Raw genomic sequence first — 19,956 nt, 5'->3', positions numbered from 1 at the left:
CACGTAAATATCAATTATTGCTACTCCACTAGCTCCAGTACGGACGTAAATACAGGCGTCGCTATTTAACTTCACACATTCGTGGGTTCTCATAAAATCTGTCAGCTTCTTGTGCCATGCCCTCAGCGCCTGCGTCAACCCATACAGCGACTTTAGAAGTCTGCAAACAAGGTGCGCCTGACCAGGTTTCACGAGGCCTTCTGGTTGCAGCATGTACACTTCTTCCGTCATGTCGCCGTTTAGAAATGCCGTGTCCACGTCGGTCTGGTGACACTCCCAGTCTTTAATCGCCACCAGAGCAAGCAGCATCCGCAAAGACTCTAATCGAATAACTAGAGCAAATATTTCGTCATAGCTCACGTATTTCACTTGCTCGTATCCACGTATAACAAGTCTGGCTTTGTATCGCTCAACATTTCCTTGAGCATCGTACTTCATTTTGAAGATCCATTTGGACGTCAGTGCTCGCTTGCCTTTGGGCAACTTTACGAGCACCCATGTACCATGAGCAATAAGGGATCTGTCTTCTTTGTCGATTGTCCTTCTCCAGTGTGGCCCGTCCGGACCACTCACCTCTCCATCGTGGGTCTTGGGCTCACCCGCGTGGCCATGTTATTTATTTTGCTGCTCTTCGTCTTGCTTGCGATGTCTTCAGTGGCTACCAGGACCTCGGCATCATTTTGCTTTTCTGAGAGCTGGTCTGCTCCACACATGGTAAGCACTTGTGGTTTGCTTCCAATGCGACCTTGTAATGGTGTACCATTATTACTGCCATGACGACCAATGTAGCAGGCCACATCCGGTAGTTCTCCGCTCTTGTCCACATGCCCATCAAGGTAAAATTCGTCAATAAAAGCGTCTAACTGCCGTATCTCCCTGTCATATTCGCTGGTGTCTTCAATAACAGGCTCCGCGTAGAAGGCTAGATCAGGAATTACTTTTGCCTGTTGAGAGGGTTGAATTAGGTCCAGGCATTGTTGTTTTTCGAGTCTCTGCAGTTCCAGCCGGTTGAGGTTCATTTGAGCGAAGGAGCCAGACTCGTCGAATGTAGCGTGGCACGCCATCACAAAAGTGTTCGTTTCGCAGTGAAGAACTCACCATGCCTTCTGGTCCTCAGTGTATCCAACGAATATGCCTCTCACGCTACGATTGTCGAGTGTCATACGTGTACTTGGCGTTTCCGTCAGTTGCAGTGCCTTCGGGTGAGCTGGCGCAACGTAAGGGTATGCAATGCATCGAAATACTCGAATATTAGTGTAGTCAGCCTCTTTCCGCTGCCAACGCTCGAACGGCGTGACATCTGCTCGTCGTAGTGGACTTATATTATTCGGCAACGTTGCCGTAAAGAAAGCCTCTCCCCAGAAATATTTTGGTAGTTGAGCATCAATAAGTGGCGCCCGTACTTTCCGAAACAGCACTCGGAATCGAACTTCTGCACTGCCATTCTGCTCTGGTGTGTATGGCGTTGCTGTCCGGCGTTCGATCCCTTTCATCTGACAAAACACTTTCCAGTCAAGTGACGTAAACTCACCACCATTATCCGAGTTTACCGCCTTTACAGGTAGGTTGTGCTTGGTCTCTGCAGCCACTACGTACTCCCTGAATCGTACAAACGCCTCCGACTTGTGCGCCAGTAAGAAAGTAGTTACAAACCCAGAAAAATCGTCGACAAATAACAGAACATAGCGCTTGTTACTGAACGACGGAACTTCAATGGGCCCCTTGATATCCGTGTATACCAACTCGTTCACTTGATATACGTGCTGCGTGTACGTCCGCTTGAATGACGCTCGATGTTGGTTCGATCGCTCACACACGTCACCAACAGAAAATCAACCAGATCTCGCTTTGAAACTTGCAGCTCGTGTGCTCGTCCTCTAGATACAAGCTTGGCGATGTTCTGAAATCCTAAATGGCCACACCGTGAGTGCCAAAGCTGTATGGATAGACTTCCAACTCCACTACACGCGGATTCAGTCGGTATATTAATCGAGTTCGTTTTAAACACATACAGTTTGTTGTACGGGCTCGCATCGGACTTGATCTTCATGCGCCCTTTGTGAATGACAGCACGGTCAACGAAGGTACTGAAGTCGGAGTTGATTCCTTTTTCACGGAGGCACCGTGCACTCAGGAGATTGCGGCTAATATCGGGTAGATATAAGAAGTCGGAAAGCGTCAGCTTGACGTAGTTCCCGTCTTCGTCGGTGTTGCAGCACCAATTCCTTTTACTTCGAGAAAATGGTTGGCACCTAGATACACCTTCTTGTCAATCGGCTTCATATCGGAGAAGTAAGTCTTGTCAAAACACATGTGGTGGGTACAACCAGAGTCAAGTACCCACGCGTCACGTGCTATGGTGGGACCAGCTGATTCCGCGGCTTACAGGGCCGTCTCCGGCGAAGTGTTCATTTGATCCATAGATACAGCGATAGTGAGAACGTCATAGCTGTCGAGGTTTTCTTCGCCTGCATTATCAGTGACGGCCTTTCCAATCGCAGCAACTGACGATTGGCTTGTGATTCCACACTCACGATTGTGGTTTGCTTTAGAAGGCAATCGCTAATAAAGTGTCCCGGTTTACCGCAGTAATTACACAATTGGTTTTGTCACGACGATCATTTCGCTGGTATGGATGCGCAAGTGACGATATTGCTGACCATGAAATGGCATGCGTCCACTGAAAGGACGAGGTGGTCCTTGACCAAAGTGTGCAGCTTCACTGCTGCTCTGGGTACAGTACAGACAATGTTAAGATCGAGAATGAAGTTACTGGCAACGTGGGCTTGTACTTCAGTGATATGACGGGTATATTTGCGAGTGTCCATTTCTAGTAGAAGCTTTGTTTGCAGGTCTCGCCACTTCAGTCTCATTTGATTCTGGCATACCATTACGAAGCTCTTCCAGGAATCCGGCACCGATCCAAGCATTTGCATGACCTTCTTTTCATCGTCGATAGGGCGACCAAGCCGGGCCAACGTTTCAGCCTTCTCTTCCAGATCGTTGATGTGAGACTGCATATCGTCGCCGTCGTACCTCAGATTGTGGAAGCTTGATCTGGTGTGAAAGATGCTTACAGTGTCTTTAGATGCGTACACGCGCTGCATATGCTCGTACACTGACCACGAGTACTCATACTTGCTCATAGCCTTGACTGTCGCATCATCTAGCGAGTTTATGAGTAGCTAAAACGCCTTCTTGTCTTAGGAGATGAAGTCTTATCGACGACGGAAACCCCAGTGACGATTGTATCGGCGGTCCTTGTTTACAATGTCCCAAACTCCTTCTGCCTCTAGTAGAGCTCTGATCCGAATTTGCCAGGCAGTAAAGTCTGGCTTGCGAGAGCCGAAGTTTTAGCAGTCCTTCTAGTTTAAGCGAGACATGGTTATGAAGCTCAAGGTTCTCTCAGCTTGTTCTGCCTCTTCGCGATGTTAAGCTCAAAACCTTTTAATATTGATAGAGGAATTGAGGAAGTGGCATTCAAGGAGCGCACGGCCCGAGCATCCTATCTATCTGCCCGTTTCGTAACTACTGAGGAATGAACGTAAAACCCCTCTCCTGGGTCCAAACATCTTCACACCTCATCTATTTTTACACACAGCTCGACCAATATCAACACTCAAGATCTACGAATCGACCTCTAAAACGTTGCAAAGTGCGGACTACATAACGCTACTCGACGTGCGCGACCTCTTCGACGCGCTTATTGCACAGAAATCCGAAGTCGCCAAGTACCTCCAAACCGAGGCAGAGATCGTCCTGGCTTTGAGCGAGCTTGTGTTAATATGCTGCTGGGTCATGAGGGATTGCTGTCTAACGATGAGAAGACTATGCTTGAGCCGCTAGCCGCGGAAGACGCTCCCCCATCGAGTTCGTCGGAGACAACGGCGCTGGGTAAAGATGTTGCCGCAGTTGCGCTCGAGCAGGCGAGACGACTTCGTCAAACTACTCCACGCTTTAGCGATCAAGTGTATATGATCGCTCCGACTTCCAACATCATGGAGAGATTCTTTAGTCAGGTGAAGGCAGTGGTTGGCATACACCACCAAGCCATGACTCCACTGCATCTCGAGAGTATCCTCTTTTTAAAGGTGAACCGCACGTACTGGAGCGCAGCCACTGTGCGCAAGGTCGTTCGGGGAGCGCAATAATCTCACAATACTCATTCTCCATACAAACTCCTATGTATTTCGTGCAATATGTTCAACTATTGCAGGCACCTCTGACTAAGAGATAGGTAAAATTATTTGTATTACTGAATCCTCTAACAAAATAACAATAGCATTTTCGGAACCCCTGCGTATAGCTGCCTCTTGTGTCCCTGTAGCCATATAGCGCTGCTTCAACCACGCTATGACCCCTTGGCTCATAGGTTGGCGTTATCCAGCAGCAGCATATGTCTGCCATGCTCAGTAATTTCTATGTCTAGTGTTTGTAGCCACTCTTGGAAAAGCTTTACTGTCATCCAGCCCTTCCCAGTGCCGTGACATGTAGTGAAACTAGGCATATCCTGCAGCCATCGTGGCTCCTTAAATTTCCCCCATAATATAGCTTCTTGAGGCTGTGGCAAGCCATAAAGTGGTGCTGCCAGCCGCTTTTGGTAAACTTCGGCTACTTTGCGAGAGGTATCTTCAAAATCTCAGCGAACACTCGCGCGCGCTACCGCATACCGTCGCGACTCAGCCTCTGCCAACCGCTCCACCAAGTACGTCTCCAGCAGCAACCACGTGGGTGACGAGGCCTTCTTGCTGTCTAAATAGTCAATGGATGTTGAGAGCAACTGTGCCTCCCTCTTCAGCAGCCTCGACACAGTATGGATGGAGGGTGACTTTGGTAGCCCAAACGCGGACTGGGTCCAGACAGCAGGCTTGCGGTGGCTCCACGCAGGAAACTTGGCGTGTTGGCGGCAGACATGAAGCTGCTGCAGCTACGTGAGGCGAATACGCGGTGGGGGGCACTGTGTCAGCGTAAATGTAGGACGGGTTCTTCGTCGAGCACACGCAGTTCATGATGCCGAGGATGGAGTGGGTTCGTGGTTGTGGGCGGGAAATTTGATTTTCAAAATAAAAAAAGAGTGAACGTCGCTTCGTTTCGACTACCTCAGTACTTATAGTGAGGTCCTGTATAAGCACATGCATTATAATGTCAGTGATATTAGTTTTTGACCCTTTCTTATTGCCGCTACTCCCTGTACTTAAAGTAATTGTTGAAGTATGCATCTCCGACATGATTTGCTATACCGAAGTCACAGCAATGCTGTAAGAAAGAGCTTTGTATTTTATGCAAAACGATGTATCGAAATACAAATTTATGCACAAAAACGAGAGGATCGGCATCATTGGTCCTCACTTATTCTTATACTCAACCCTTCACAAGCTTCTTGTCCTTTAGTACTAAAGCTTCTCTACAAGAATTATTTCTACCTATCTACACTTGCATCCCTTCACGCTGCCCTTCGCTGCCCAAACTTCTCGGTAAATCGGATACTTTAGCAGTCATTAGGCTCAAAACTAGAAGCTGCCTACCGTACATGGTAGGTCTTTTTGCATAATTATTATCTGCATTGTGTGATAAACATTTAATCGATCAAGTACACTATCATGATACATGTAGCACCATCTCACATATTTACTTATCTTTACTATGACACGAGCAATTGAACAGACTTTGAGTTGGTCGCCAGGCATCTGACTAGGGCTACGCAAAGCTGGGATAGGATATACCGGTTTGTACCGGTTTGCGTCACCAGCAATGTCGTAGATATTCAAACCAACACTCTCGTTGATATTAAAAGCGAAATAAATGTCCTTGAGACCTCACTGGACTCTGTTCATCGCACGGAAGATTAGTCTTACTGACCCAATATTCCCGTCGCTCACTGTTATCCTTTTTGCACCGAAAATTTCAACTGTTATCAGGCACTACTGCTATCAAAAGGTAACCTTTAACCCCAAAAGTTTTAATGTTATCAGGGCGTAGGAGACAGGCCGTGAAAGACGTGATCCGGCGACATCCCAGCATACCATTGACGTAGTTCCCCCGCGCGGTCAAAAATCGGGTCTTGAAGAATATCGGACCCTGCACCAATCGAGGTCGACCTTGAGTTATTGTAATCCGTGCTCAAACCTCGCCGAATGAGAACCACAGCCCCTTCAAGTATCTCCCTAATGGTCTGCGCGAGCTGGCCCCAACACTAATTTTGCATTCTCTCCCAAATGAACCTCTGCTTTCTACCCATTAAACCCATGACACCAATCGGGATCACTACACTGACCTTGCATTTCCGTCTACCATCAGAATGGTATAGCCATCGCGTTTCCAAATTATTCTCCGGAGGCCATTGCTCAGCGAGTACGCCATCTTCGTTAGTACCAATCAGTTGAACATAGATAAAGTCGGGCAGGAATGGTAGATCGATGACAGCCTTACCGCGCCGATGCACATCTTCAGCGAGCGCAGACACAATCCTGCGTTTCGCTTAACCATCCCAGGCCAAAGAATGAAGCATACACGGCTTCCATTTGCGACCCCCCATCCAACGTTTTCGCTATTATTATCAAGCACGTTCGCGGGAGCACCACCAACAGAATACGCAAATAATTCCGGATTTGCGTCCTCATCATACACCAGCTTCTCCAGCTTTTTAGGTAAATCCTGCCGGAGCTGCCTTCTCAAGCGAAAAAGCGTTTGTTTTTGTTTCTTTGCAAATAGTTGAGCCGTGCAAGACGTCAAAATCGCCTTGTCGGCGCTACTCGTGACGAGTATAGTGAGACTATCCATCCAGTCTTGATCATTCTCGACATCTCGAGCAGTTAACTCATTCGTTAAAGCGGCGACAACGGCATCTGGCATGGGTCGGAGCAATGCAGCATCTTCTTCAGTCCACCTTTGTCCCGACGGATAAAAACTAGGTAGCGCGCGACAGGCGGATATGTTCGACCGCTGAGCCGCGCAGGCAGCTGCTCGATGTTGAGTCTCGAGAAAATAGATGCTAAAGAGACGGGAAAAAATCCTAGCCGATAACAACGCATCGGAGGTAGTGGTCATATACAAGCCCTTACACAACGGAGTGTCCCCGGTGACTTCAAGCTGTAAAAAGTCGCCAACCTATGTAAGCCACATGTACCATATTAGCGCTAAGGAAGGTGCCCCGACAACCACTAAATAAGCAGCGTACCAACAATATCGAGCGCCCACCAAACACTTGATCACAGTTGTAGATTGCCCGGAGGCGTTGATCGAGCAGGACTAGAAACTCGGCACAGAACATGGAGGCTTCATCGATCACGATCAACCCAACGTTTTCTGTAAGGGTTAACCGCAGCAACCCGAGGTTAAGGTTCCCTTTCCGAAACGTCTTAAAAGCGGAATGAAATGTCTTCCCGTTGACAAGATGGCAAGCCCCAACACCGGTAGGACAAGTATTAACGGTGTCAATCCCGTGCTGTCGTAAGACAAGAGTAATCATTCTCATCGGCCTCGATTTTCCCGTTCCTCCACCACCATGAAGTAAAGTAAGCGTCTGCCGCAGTTTGCCCATCCGCTCATCCGAGCCGATAATTCGATCAAAAACATCGCGCCGATCAGGGGAACACGTCATCCTTTCGGTGCGGTCTGTAAGACCAGTGCCGAGACCACCCGAAGTCGAGCCGCTTTCTGTGTCTTCTCCAACAGGATGAGAAGGACCAGATTTATTTTGCTCTGGAGACAGCATCGCGTGAACGTTCTTTGCTATGAGAGCCAATTGCCCGGTTGGTTTAAAATTGGGTCATCACTACTAGCCTGAACAGCTCAAGAACCCCCCCCCACTTGGAATCAACGCTAAAAATGGTGAACGCATTAATCTGGCAGTCTTGACTGCCTTTGTATCTTTTGCTGCCGCGCCCACCGTCTATTCCAAAAGGTCTTCGATGGAGAGAACCTCTAGCCTCGGTGTCGGACCCATAATCGCAAGATACACGTGCACTCTGCGGGGAAGTGCGACCAGATGCCACAGCCCTATCAGTCCAAAGTCTGCATTACGACTTCTCCACGCTGAGCACGCTTTTTCGTTGCGCGGATTTCTATAGCCCTTTTGCAAAATATGTTCCACGACACAGTATCGCATCCGGTCAACAAAACTAGCACCAATTCGGTTCCAATTTGCGCAAAGGCTCAACACGCCGTCGCCATTTAGCGCATACCTCGGCCTACCGTTGCCTAGCGCCCACTCAGTCATCAAGCACACCAAGTATTTCCCCAAAGAATCAGGGGGACGACCTTCCTTTTTTTAACGAGGGTAGCGGGGCTCCACCAAGCATCGGCGTTCTGATTTGGCTCGGATAAATATTTGGAATCCCGGGCTCAACGAGTGCGAAGGCGAGAGATCTAAGCCCTGTCTTTTTGGCCGACCACGTCCAGTACTGCTCAACTCTGTATCCGTTTTCTTCCTCGGCAAAATATTTACGATCATTTCAAATTCTAATGGCGAATAATCCGCAAAGGGTTCGCCCTGGTGACGATACGATACTGCCTGTGAAACGAAGACCACCTCCTTGTCAACTGAGTACATTTTAGCTCCTGTTTTCTGGTGATGACACCCGCGAGTGGCTCCCACCTGACACTCGTCCATTGAAGCGCTGATCAGTTTTTCTAAACGCCCTTGATTCGTGGACACATCGCCATCCTCTTGTATTTCCTCGCCTTCATTACTAGGTACCCTAGTATCCTCTTCAAGCCCAACACCTGAAACAACCTCATCTAAGCTCCCGGGGAAACATATTCCAAAACGTATCGCTCAAAAATAAGAGCGGTAGCCTGCGAGAGCATAAGCGACGAGCTGGTGAGGCCACTCAGTTACTCCAGTACGCGCATTTACAGTGCGAGTTGCCAAGTACTTTGCTTGCCGTTCAAACGCACCGCTGTCGTCTGCAGTGCTAGAATACTTTTCCACATCACGTATTGCAGTCAACATCACCGTCGCTCAGCTCTTTAGACCCCCTTCTCCTTGGCCATGTATGCGTGCTTCCACCATATCACTCGCAGCAATGCCATTAAATTTTGTCGAGTTTGTATGTGACTTGGTAAAGCACGCAAGTGAGAGGTTGGTCTCTACAAACAATTCATCCTTTGGGTCTCGACGCTGCTCTCAAACGACTGCCCCTTTCGTGTGCTCGCGCAACACCCGTTTATTGGTGAAGTTGATTGGAGCATCAATAGATCCTGCCGCGTCGATAACATCACCAACGACAAATTCAGCACGCTTTCGCTTCCCTAAATGGCTCGCGGCAGCTAGTTGTAAAGCTAGCGGCTCAGCCTCTTATTCGTGAACACCAGCGGGGCGGGCTAGCCGGCACACGAACTTCCCACGCAATCCTTTGCGGCATGTTCGCGGGTGTGTGTGAACATTTGTTGATAGCACTCGTCGTTCGGCGCATTTATAACTCCAACGTAATCGGAAGCTACGTCAAGCGCGGGAATGTTGAACGCTCGTGGCATCTTACCATCATGATCGCGGAGCCATTCGTCGCGCCAAGCACAAGCTTCTTTCGAGATCGCAGTGCATGATACTGCGTCCAATCAGCGCCTCAGGGATAGCCACAACGCAGGACATGACGCCGCACTTGTCAACAGCGCAGGGCTTACCGCTGCTCCGTAAACAATTGCATGAAGATGTAATCGGCCGTCAACCTGGGCTCAACGGCAGCATTAAAGCCGGCTACACGGCCATATACGCCCTGTTCGCGCTCCGAGTTATTACGGCTGACCCTCGTAGACGAGCTATCGCCGCACCGCAGTAACGCCTGAGTGAACACGCGGACTTTCCGCTCAAAAACTTGTGCCGCCAACGCGGGGTACGCATTAGAAATCTTCAAACGCGCACGGGCACTTTTTTGTAGATCGCGTGGCAAGTCTGAAAAACCGCATGCCTTCAGCGTAAACGAGGAAGACTCGTCGTAAAAACGTTTCTTGTGTCGTAGCTGAGCAGTCCGGTGTAATAAGAGGTCGTCATGCTCGGGCGGAGCAATCGTCACCCAATGTTGTCCGACACCATACTTGTACCGCATCGCCCCAAGCTTTGGCCGGGTCGCCGATCCCTCGTACGGAGAAAACAGGACGGTCCGTGCAACCAACGACAGTAATCTGAGGAGCACCGCGTTCAGCTTAATCGCACGAGAACTGTCGGGCTGGTCTTTCGCAAGTTGTAGAGCCTCCTTAAACTCTTGTGTGCTTGCTAGTTTGCCAGAGGATTTCAGCGTACTACCCCAACTCGTGCGGCATTTCTCACGGCGGCGTGACGCTGCATCTGATTAAAAAAGTAGTGCTAGAAATCGTGTTGATTTCTCGAATCATCCATCCCAGTAGTGCACAAAGTGGTCAACTAACGCTGAGGCATTGGCCCGGAGGGAAGCGGACCCGATCTCATTAAAAAAAGATCAGGAAACACACCAGCAAGAATTTTAGCGTTTTCGTGCCACTCCACCATTGGCAAACAACCCCGTTTGATCGGCACGAGAAGAGAGGAATTGCCCGTGCTCGGCTGGGTTTCCGGGGGCATTGCATCTAGCAACGCGTCGACAATCCCGTGTGCAACAGAAACAGACTCAGCACGAGCGGGAAGCACCGCCGATTGTTGAATAACCTCATTCTGCCCATTTAAATGATCCCCTTGCGTACCACGACAAACATGTATATCGGACCCAAAGCGCTCTGACGTTGCTAAGTCGCACACTGCGTTAGCATCCCCTGAGTCAGTCACATGAACACTATCGTCAATCGCGTTCTCGAGGTCCATCAGCTGGCGACGGCGTTGTCCACAGTCATCGATCTGAATCTGCTCTTCCCGGAAAACATCATTCATTTCACCAAGCACACGGAGCCATTAATAGACAGAATCGACCGGGATTGAATAGAGGGCTCGGAAGTTTTGCTTTTGAATCCGCCAATCTTCTTTGGGCCCAGCAAATGTTACGCGCGGCATACAATCAGGTGCAAGTCGAGGCAAGACAGCAGCAACCTTGGACGGCCGTCCAAGGGAAAACAGATAGTATGACCACTAGAATGCTTTGCTGTTAGGGAATTATCCATCCAAAAACTTCCACTGGGGCAATACAGTCCAGTGCAATCTGGGTCAGCTCCTGTAGTTCGCCAACACGGCCGTAATCGTGGCCGCTTGCAGCACTAAACGGACTCTTCGTTGGATCTTCTTGACACGACTCACAAAAAGGGATATATTCTATATCGCGGACTAACTCCGGTATCAAGTAATAGACTTGGTCGCCAGCAAAGTAAACCTGACGGTATTTGCGCACGCTAGCCTCGGAACAACCAGCAAACAAACTCCTACGACTCGCACCACCCAACGCAAAATTCTGCTTTTCCAGCAAAGCAGAGAAAAACAATCTTGTCGCCTTTCTTATTGTGTAGTAACACTCGCCCACACGAGGCACAAGCCCATATATCAGTTGACCCCGACTCGCCTTCACCCGCGAGATTCTGGCACGCCGTCAAATCATTAGGCTTAGGATAGTCATCAAATATATTCATTAGACGCTCGCGCGTAACGTCCCATTTACCGCCATGAAGTTGTTCGTCGCCAAACACAAACCCCGCCGGGTCAACACCGAAGCAGTGGCGATATGCAAGCGCAAGTCGCGGATCACTCGTATACCGCTGAGACGAGCCCAGAAATGCAATTTCCTCGCCCGAAAAGTTTCCACAGCTCAAAGCTCCAGCTCTCAGCTCCTCCATAGCGACGCTAACAACAGCCCCGGTTTCACGGCGCTGGCCACTTCGACGAGCCCTGTCACCAGCCCGCCTCTCTGCAAGAAGTATTTTTCGAGCTGCATGCCCGCGCCCAGCTCTCACTCTCGCTCTTCTCGCTCGATCCTTCTCAAGACGTTCTGTGCGCACTAGAGGGGTATCCTCTGCGCGTTTACTTGCTCTCTTCTGACGTTCTTCTGCTAGGCGCGTTTTCTGCGCGGCTGGGGTCTCCTCCGCACGCTTCTTCGCGCGTTTCAGACGCTCCTTTTGTATGCGCGCGTCCCGCTCGATCGGTGTCTCAGCAGCCCGGCTCTGTCGTCGAGGAGCTGTCTCCATCTCCCAACCTGCAATCTGCAATGAGAGCGTTAACCACGCAGCGGCCGAAAGCGTCCGGAGCCATCATTTGAGGCTCAGTCGCCCCGCATCCATCTCGCAGGAACAAACCACTCATGCACGCTGTACCGGTTTTCTACCGGTCTCTGTGGACGGACGGACGGACACCGCAATTAATCCTGTGAGGGCTGGGCTATCAGCACTACGTTGCTTTCCTATCCCAGAATTAAATAGCCATAGACTGATTTGCGGCCATCCAAAGTTACAATTTAACAGTCCGGCGGGGTGGATTTCGCCGTGGGGGAAGTACTACTGACTCGTAGTAGAGGTGCCAGGAGGCCCGGAAGGTGTGGGGCCGATGCCAAAAGGGAGCGAGCCAATATGTTGAAGGGTTATGACGAGCGTCTGAATCAAAATCCGAGGGAATTCGCATCTGATTGGCTGTCGCCAAGCGGATCACTCTCTTGTTTTTTGCAGGAGGACAGGTACACCATCTTAGTTCCCAAAGGATATATAGTAATCATAGGCTATTGATTCTTGCAAATAATAAGTACCACGTATGAAAAGGCTGAAAGTAGTATTACCGTGTTTGCGAGGGTATAAGATGTATTTGCTTCTCAGCTTCTGGGCGGAGTCTGTACCTTAACATACAATCTCAATAAAGCGCTTTAATTCTAATAAGAGGTCAATTGACTCCGTGTCAGTATGAGACCGCTCACTAACTCTTGATGGTGGAGTGTCAACATTGTTGCGTGGATTATGGGGTCCACACTTTCAAATACAAGATACCACGTTTACTGAAATCAAGTTTAATGACCCTCTTTTGGTAATATTCCAACTTGAAGTGCAAATTGTCGATGTGTGTGGACTGCCAGTCGCCAATTCTCCAGGTCCTATATACATCTTCTAGTAGCTTGACTAACAATGAGCATGCTGCGTCTGCTGCCGTGTGCTCTTGCGGCTGTCACCATCCTGCTGGCCCCCGCAGCCGCCGAGGAGCGCTGCTTCCACAAGGACTTCATGTTCGGCTCAGCCACCGCCTCGTACCAGGTGGAAGGCGCCTACACGGAGGGAGGTCGCACACCCAGTATCTGGGACGATTTCTGCCGAGAGAAACCCGGTCTAGCTTGCGCCAACGTGGCCGACGACTTTTACCATCGCTATCCTAGCGACCTCAAAATGATGGCCGACGACGGTCTGCAGTCTTTTCGCTTTTCGATCTCCTGGTCGCGTGTCATGACGTGGAACCCGGCGAAGCGCCGCATGGTGCTCAACCCGACCGGTATCGCCTTCTACCACGACCTTATTGATGATATGGCTAAGAACAACCTCAAGCCGATCCTGACTATCTACCACTGGGACCTGCCCTCGGCTCTGCAAACGGAGCTCTCCCCGGCAGGCTGGCTCAGTTCGGACATAATTGGGCACTACGTCGACTTTGCTACGCTCGTGTTCCAGGAGTTCGGCCAGAAACTCGACTACTGGACGACGTTTAACGAGCCGTACTCGTTTGTTACGCAGGGCTACGGTACCGGCGTGCACGCCCCCGGCTTCACCGGATCCGATACCAACACGTACGTTGTGACTCATAATCTCCTGCGTGCCCATGCTCTAGCGGTGCAAAAGTTCCGTGATTTTCGTAAAAACGGTATTGTGCGACCTACGGCTCGCATCGGTATCGTGCTTGTGGCACACATGATGTTCCCGCTTGACCCCTCCAATCCCAAGGACGTTGCTGCCGCTGAGCGCGCGCTGCAGTTCGACTACGGTTGGTTCCTGCAGCCCATTGTCTCTGGTGATTACCCGGCCGTCATGCGCGAGGTGGTCGGCGACCGTCTTCCTCGTTTTACTGCGCAAGAATCAGAGACCCTCAAGGGATCGTACGATCTGTTTATGATCAATCACTATGCTTCCAAGTCCGTGACAGACTGCGACTCGCCGACGTCCAAACGTGACTGTGATCAGCTCACTCTTGGCTGGGAGAAGGACAAGGGTGTTGACGACACACGCGCTCCCGAAGGCTCGCGTTCTTCCAGCAAGGACCGCAACGGCAATCGCAACTGCGCTTGGTTCACGGCGTACCCGCCTGGATATCTGGCTTTGATTAAGTGGGTCGCTGCACACGATCCGTCGGCTGATGTCTTGCTGACAGAGAACGGTTGGTGCGGCAACGCTGAGGCTGATGGTGCTGAAGACCAGATGTGGTACTACACGAATTATATGGAACAGGTTTACAAAGCTGTGACCGAGGAAAAGATCAAAGTCATTGGCTACACGGCCTGGTCCTATCTGGATAACTACGAATGGGGCTCCTTTGAGCCACGCTTCGGACTGTACTACGTCAACTTTACGTCCCAGACTGGTTCCACGAACTACGTCTCGGCGAAGCCCTCGGAGCTCGAGCGCATCCCACGTCCGGCTGCCAAGTGGTTCAGCACACTGGCCAAGACGAAGTGCATTCCGGCGACCTCGGAGGTTGCAGCGGTGTTCGCCCCTATCGAAATATCCGGCAGCGAAGATCTGTCGACCTGGTCTATTGTGGTCATTGTGATCGCGGCAGTCGTGGTGGTTGGTGCCGCTGTTGTTGCTATCCGCGCCTATAACAACCGCCGTGAATCCAGCAGCGAGCGCAGACCGTTGCTGTAAAGTTTTCGGTACGGCGTCATACAGCATCTACCCGATCAACCAGTGGTTGAACCACGTCTAAAAAATATTATAAGGAGTGGATCGGTTTGCAATTTGCTCTTTGAAATATAGTGTACTACTGCTATTCAAAATACTTTGAAGTCCTTTACTTCGTTTCAGATTGACTACATAACGTGGAAGCTTTTGGGGTCTTTCAACTTTATATAAAGAAAAAGAGGTTTTAACGGTATCAATAGAGACTGAACTCTATCTACTGTGGTCTGATTTGAATTTTCGTAGTTAATGCCAGTTGAAGTGGCCCCACAGAGACTACATCTTTGCCTGTTCAAGTTGGAGGTGCTGCAGAGCAATGTGGTGAAGTGTAGCATCGAAGTTTCTGAAGAAAGCTTATTTGTGCTACGTACGAGATCGGTTTCGTAAACGATGGTATTGCAGTTCAAAGCGGATCTTGCGCAGAGCAAGTTGGTGACCAATTCCTTCATTCTTCTTTTCGCGCCTTACCAAGCATCACATTATCTAAAAAACGCCACAACCCCGTGCCTGATATCAACCACTCCCTCTTCACCGCTAGAACCCGCATTCTCGACGGTATCCGGGATGGGGAGACTCGCTGGTGGTGGCGAAGCACAACGGCATCCCCGAGTTGACCGCACGCCGAATCATCTGTCGTATACCTGCTCCTTCAAGGGTCGTGTAGTCCGCGGCTGTTCAGGGAGTGCAGTCTTGTTCAATGGCCAGAACGGTAGATAGGAACACTCAAAAGAATATAAGCTTGTTTATTGACTTGGCTTCCTCTTGAGTAGAAGGTGAGAAATATAAGACTGAGAGCTAACTGGAAGAAAGGTCTAACACATTTTCTTCCTTACATACACTACACCGCTTCTCTTATACTAGAAAGAAGAGTTCACTACACCTGACGTCCGCCCTCGTGGGACAACATGGAGTTCTGGGAAGGGACTTGATGACGCTAGGTGCTTTGGTCCCACGACGCCTGAGAATCAGCGTTCTTGGACCACCTTATAGAACCACTTTAACGGGCTCGGTCAGGGGCACGCGAGTCGTCGAGCTCAAGGGGGGGCCATCCTGACGGGACGGCCGGGCGAGGAGTAGCCACAGGGCCTCGGGTCATCCCGTCGGGGCGTATAGCTCCTGGAATGACCCCTTCGTTCCCGGGTACGGGACACATCGCGACAGAGCTGGTCGAGCCTCTGCACGGAGTGATACTTTCTGTCTGCTTATAGCGTGCGATCGAGATGTAGGATGCCTTAGAGAAGTATCTGAGCGATATCTGCACGGGTACACTGGGCGAGATGCTGTACGTCGACGTCGGTGTGCGGCTCAGCTTGTACACCATCAGCAAGAAGCTGATGGGGACGCTGATGCATTCCTCTGCATCGGGTGTATGACCCTGAATTTGGTTGTTAAAATGGCTCTGCATTGCCAGCACGCAGTCATCGACGATGAACGCACGGAAGGCAGGAAGAATCATTTCGATTGCTACGGACGTGCGCGAGCGTTACGGCCTTAATCAACACTGACACTTTCGAATAACGCCGTGTAGAGGGGAAGGCCCTGAATGTACATGATTGCGTCTGCTCCGTGGTATAGATGACTCCTCTTGAGCGCAAACAGAGCATTCGCACTGCCTTGGCGCTGCTCATGAAGACAGACACTACTGTACGTCGTCGCGGGACTGGATCGCGGCTAAGGTTTTCGTAGTAACTACCTCTCGTTGGGCATGTTTGCCGTGCATCTTGGTGTGCTCTGTATGATGTCTCAATGGCGACGGTCACCCGGTATGGTCAGCAGATTCAACGTGGAGATTTCCCGGTAAAGCAACATGGAGGTCACTTCAATCTGAGCGAAAACAAGATCGAAAATGACTAGCTGGTACAATGGTTTCGATCGTTTGCCGCTTCCGCGGGTGGCGTGGTGCCTGTTCGCATGCGCATTCAAAAGCCAGTCGACTGCGTTGTGCGCAAACACGGTTCTTCAGATAACTACATAATGCTACCGAGTCACTTTACGTGGGACCTACTTCGTGGCGAAATGCAAACGTATGCTCTCGAGGATAGCATCGACGTTCGTGAGCCTAAGCACTCAGCGTTCAGGAAGCCGTCTTGCCCCCTCCCTCCACACACACAGACACATACACACACAATTCGCATCCGAGCCCAACACAGCAACGTGTGCGACTTCGGTGCGATCCTGTACTGGAAGATGAAGGCGAATTACCGCGAAGCTCACAGAGCAACTCGATGCTCAAACAAGCGCAGCCAGAAAGAGGAGGTATGTGTATTAAGAATACAAGAAGCATTTTGCTTAACAGCTGGCTTCTGCTGCGTACGCTAACAGCATTTCGATTTACTGTGAGCGTTTCTGTAGTGAGAAGTACCAGCGAGATCTGTCAGCCGCTTCGGATGATCACGCTGTGATGATCATGGGCTACAGCAAAAAGCTGAAGCTGCCGAGTGTTTTGTCGACTCCGTCTCAGAGGTAGTTTATATCGCTGTTCAGTATCTCTTTGTTTGGATCTACTACGCTAACAAGGGCATTCAGTACAGCTACCTGTTCGTCAAGTCTGTCGCTGAAAAAGGAACGGATGAAGTGATCCGCATGTTGTACCACTTCATTACCAAGATTATGGTTCCGAATGGCTACATGAAACTGACAGTCTATGCGAACAACTTCGCTATCAAGATTTTGTTTGGTTTAGTTCAAGCTGGCGAACTGGGGTCAATTGAACATAAGTTCTTCGTAAATACAAATCCTGCTGCTGTCGGGGATTTGGCCATATTCGCAAAATATTTGCGAGTGAATACGTCTGGATTTTGGATTAGCTATCGGAGGTCATGAGCGTAGCATCAAGTTCGGCACTGGTACGCATTCCGCCGAAAAATTTCGTTTTCAAGGTTTTAAGAAGATCACATCAGCAGCCTTTAAGGACCTGATGACAGCTCAAAAGTAGTTAGATTTTTTCGATGAGGACTACCAGCCCAGGGCTGGTAGAATGCCGAGCGGGTCCAACCAGCGACGTACAGATACAAAACCTGATGGCTTAATTTGGCAGTATTTTAACATTTGCTAAATTTTGTGCTTTGTTCGAGAATCATCACGAAGTTCTACCGTGTCTGCCACCTAACTGCAAAAAGAAGTAGCAAATGCACAACAAAGTGCGGCCGTACGTAGCATCAAAATAGTGGCGGATTGCACGCACCATCTGTATGATAGTGTATCGCTTTAGAAACGAACACATGCAAGATGTGAAGGAGCTTCACACCAACCCAAACGATATAAACACTACGTTCACTGAGAATGTTCAGTGTCATACGATCGCAACTACACTGGTAATGGCACTTATACTGTACGATCGCAATATGTGTAGTTGTGACTTAGAGCGGAAAGAACGTCGCTATCTTCAACTGCTGAAGAATAGCATTTGCGCATTTAATGTTAATGTATTGTATGGAAGCATTGTCCACGTGTGGCCGCACTGGTTTTAAAGGTTCAACTATCGGTGGCAATTCGGTTCGAATAGCTTCATCCGAAATAATTGGATGAAGCTGCTCTTGGCTGCATCACGGTCGTCGATGCAGCCGACAATGACTACAAGATGAGGAACGGAGTGGAGGTTGTGGCCAACATGGTCCGTCTTTCTTTGTCGTCAACGACTTAGATCATACTGCAGATCCAATCATACGCTATAATAACCCCACCGAAACGTATCAAGACTACAATTTGCCCGACGTACTGCAAACCAAACGAGCGACAAAGGGGACGACCACGACCTGGATTATACTATACAAAAATGCGAAAGAATAGGACGGTTTACATAAAGTAAGTGAGGAGATCGATGTGTTGAACGTAATATTGGAGCTATTATAACACTCCCTCGGTCGAGGCTGCAGACCCCTCCTCCTTTTCAGCCTTCACTTCCTCCGCCGGCGTGACATTCACCATGTCCTCCTCGCTCACAGCCCAGTGGACAGTCCCGCTGGTGTCCTTGAGTAGTCTGGAGTCGATCTCCGAGATGTTCTTGAACTTGCTCCGACGGGTTTACAGCGTCAGCCAACTTAGCCTCATTGTTGCCGCCCTTGTGGTTGGAAGGCGGGTCGTTCTGACGATCTATCTTCTTTTGAATCTCCTTGAGTGCAAGAATACGCTCCAGCGTGTCTTCGTCCCAGTTGATCTCCTTACCATTGACCTTGAGGTTCGCGATTTCCTTACGCTCCTTGCGGCTTGAGTCGAGCCACTTCTCCATGCGCGTAATGTCGCGTTCAATGACAGCCTTGAGCCAGTCGAATACGCCCCGCACCTCCTTATCTCCTGGTCCACCTAGAAGCGCTTAACGAACTCGGCACACGCCTTGCGGTCGTAGTAGTTGCGGTGAACCTTCAAGCGAGCTGTTTAAAGGACCAGAAGTAGACTTGTTTATCGAGGCGAGCAGGTCTACAATGCCAACTTTTGACGTAACGGATGCAGTTGCTGTGAGCGTAGATCTGCTTGAGACGGAAGCAACCGTCCTGTCCGTCAAGTTCCTGAATCTGGCAGGTCGTCAAAGAAATAATCTTAATGGAAAAACTACTGCACAGATGACGTACCTGGTTGTCATTGATCCAGAGCACCTCGAGGCTGACGAAAGCATCGAAGTTCGCAATTTTGTCGATGCGCTTATTTGCCATGTACATCTCGGTGCAGTTTTCACATACTTGTGATTCTTGATGGGCAGCTCCGCATGGGGATCCGAAAGTCGCCATTTTCGTGTCACGTTTGCTGTGGACATGATAGAGTTCGAAGAGCGATCAAACTAAAATTGTAGATTAAAAACAATGACGGTGACGAGCAGATTTTACAGGTTATTTTAAAGAGAACCCCGTTTTCTTTAACGACACTTTTGCTCTAATTAGCTGGCGCGTCGTGGAGATCATAGTAGTCACAGCCACTGCTGTGTGCAGTCCGATCGATCGCCACAGTCATGTCCCTATCAACGACATACAACGTGAGGAACAATAAGGCTGCTCTAGTGGGCAACTGGGTCGAGGAAGAAGCTCTCCGTGACAAGACCGACCACGACCGTCGAAAGGTACCAGCACCTTACCTCGCACCAGGAAAGTAGTTTTCGTATCGCTCTCAATCTCTCAGCTGTGGGTTTCTAACCTGCTGCTCTTTGTGGATGTCCAGACCGAAAGGAGTCTCGGATCGAGCAGACATACGAGCGTGTCCTCCAGCATGACA

The 19,956-nt window shown here is 49.8% G+C and overlaps 2 protein-coding genes across 2 annotated transcripts; one reads left to right on the top strand and one right to left on the bottom strand.

The window, feature by feature from the left end:
* Positions 1 to 4,639: 4,639 nt before the first annotated feature.
* PITG_01463 (uncharacterized protein) lies at positions 4,640 to 6,486 on the bottom strand (the record flags this gene model as incomplete). Its single annotated transcript, XM_002908083.1, has 4 exons — positions 4,640 to 4,752; positions 5,432 to 5,458; positions 6,024 to 6,078; positions 6,430 to 6,486. 4 exons carry the CDS (start codon positions 6,484 to 6,486, stop codon positions 4,640 to 4,642), a joined length of 252 nt encoding a protein of 83 aa, XP_002908129.1.
* A 6,513-nt stretch (positions 6,487 to 12,999) lies between these two features.
* On the top strand, positions 13,000 to 14,721 carry PITG_01462 (lactase-phlorizin hydrolase, putative; the record flags this gene model as incomplete). Its single annotated transcript, XM_002908082.1, has 1 exon — positions 13,000 to 14,721. The coding sequence occupies one exon, from the start codon at positions 13,000 to 13,002 to the stop codon at positions 14,719 to 14,721; it is 1,722 nt and encodes a 573-aa protein (XP_002908128.1).
* Positions 14,722 to 19,956: the final 5,235 nt, after the last annotated feature.

Source organism: Phytophthora infestans, genomic scaffold, assembly GCF_000142945.1.
Source record: "Phytophthora infestans T30-4 supercont1.2 genomic scaffold, whole genome shotgun sequence".
In the NCBI taxonomy this organism is placed as follows: Eukaryota; Oomycota; class Peronosporomycetes; order Peronosporales; family Peronosporaceae; genus Phytophthora; species Phytophthora infestans.
The sequence above is the reverse complement of the archived record's forward strand: the minus strand, read 5'-3'. Positions and strand labels throughout refer to the sequence as shown.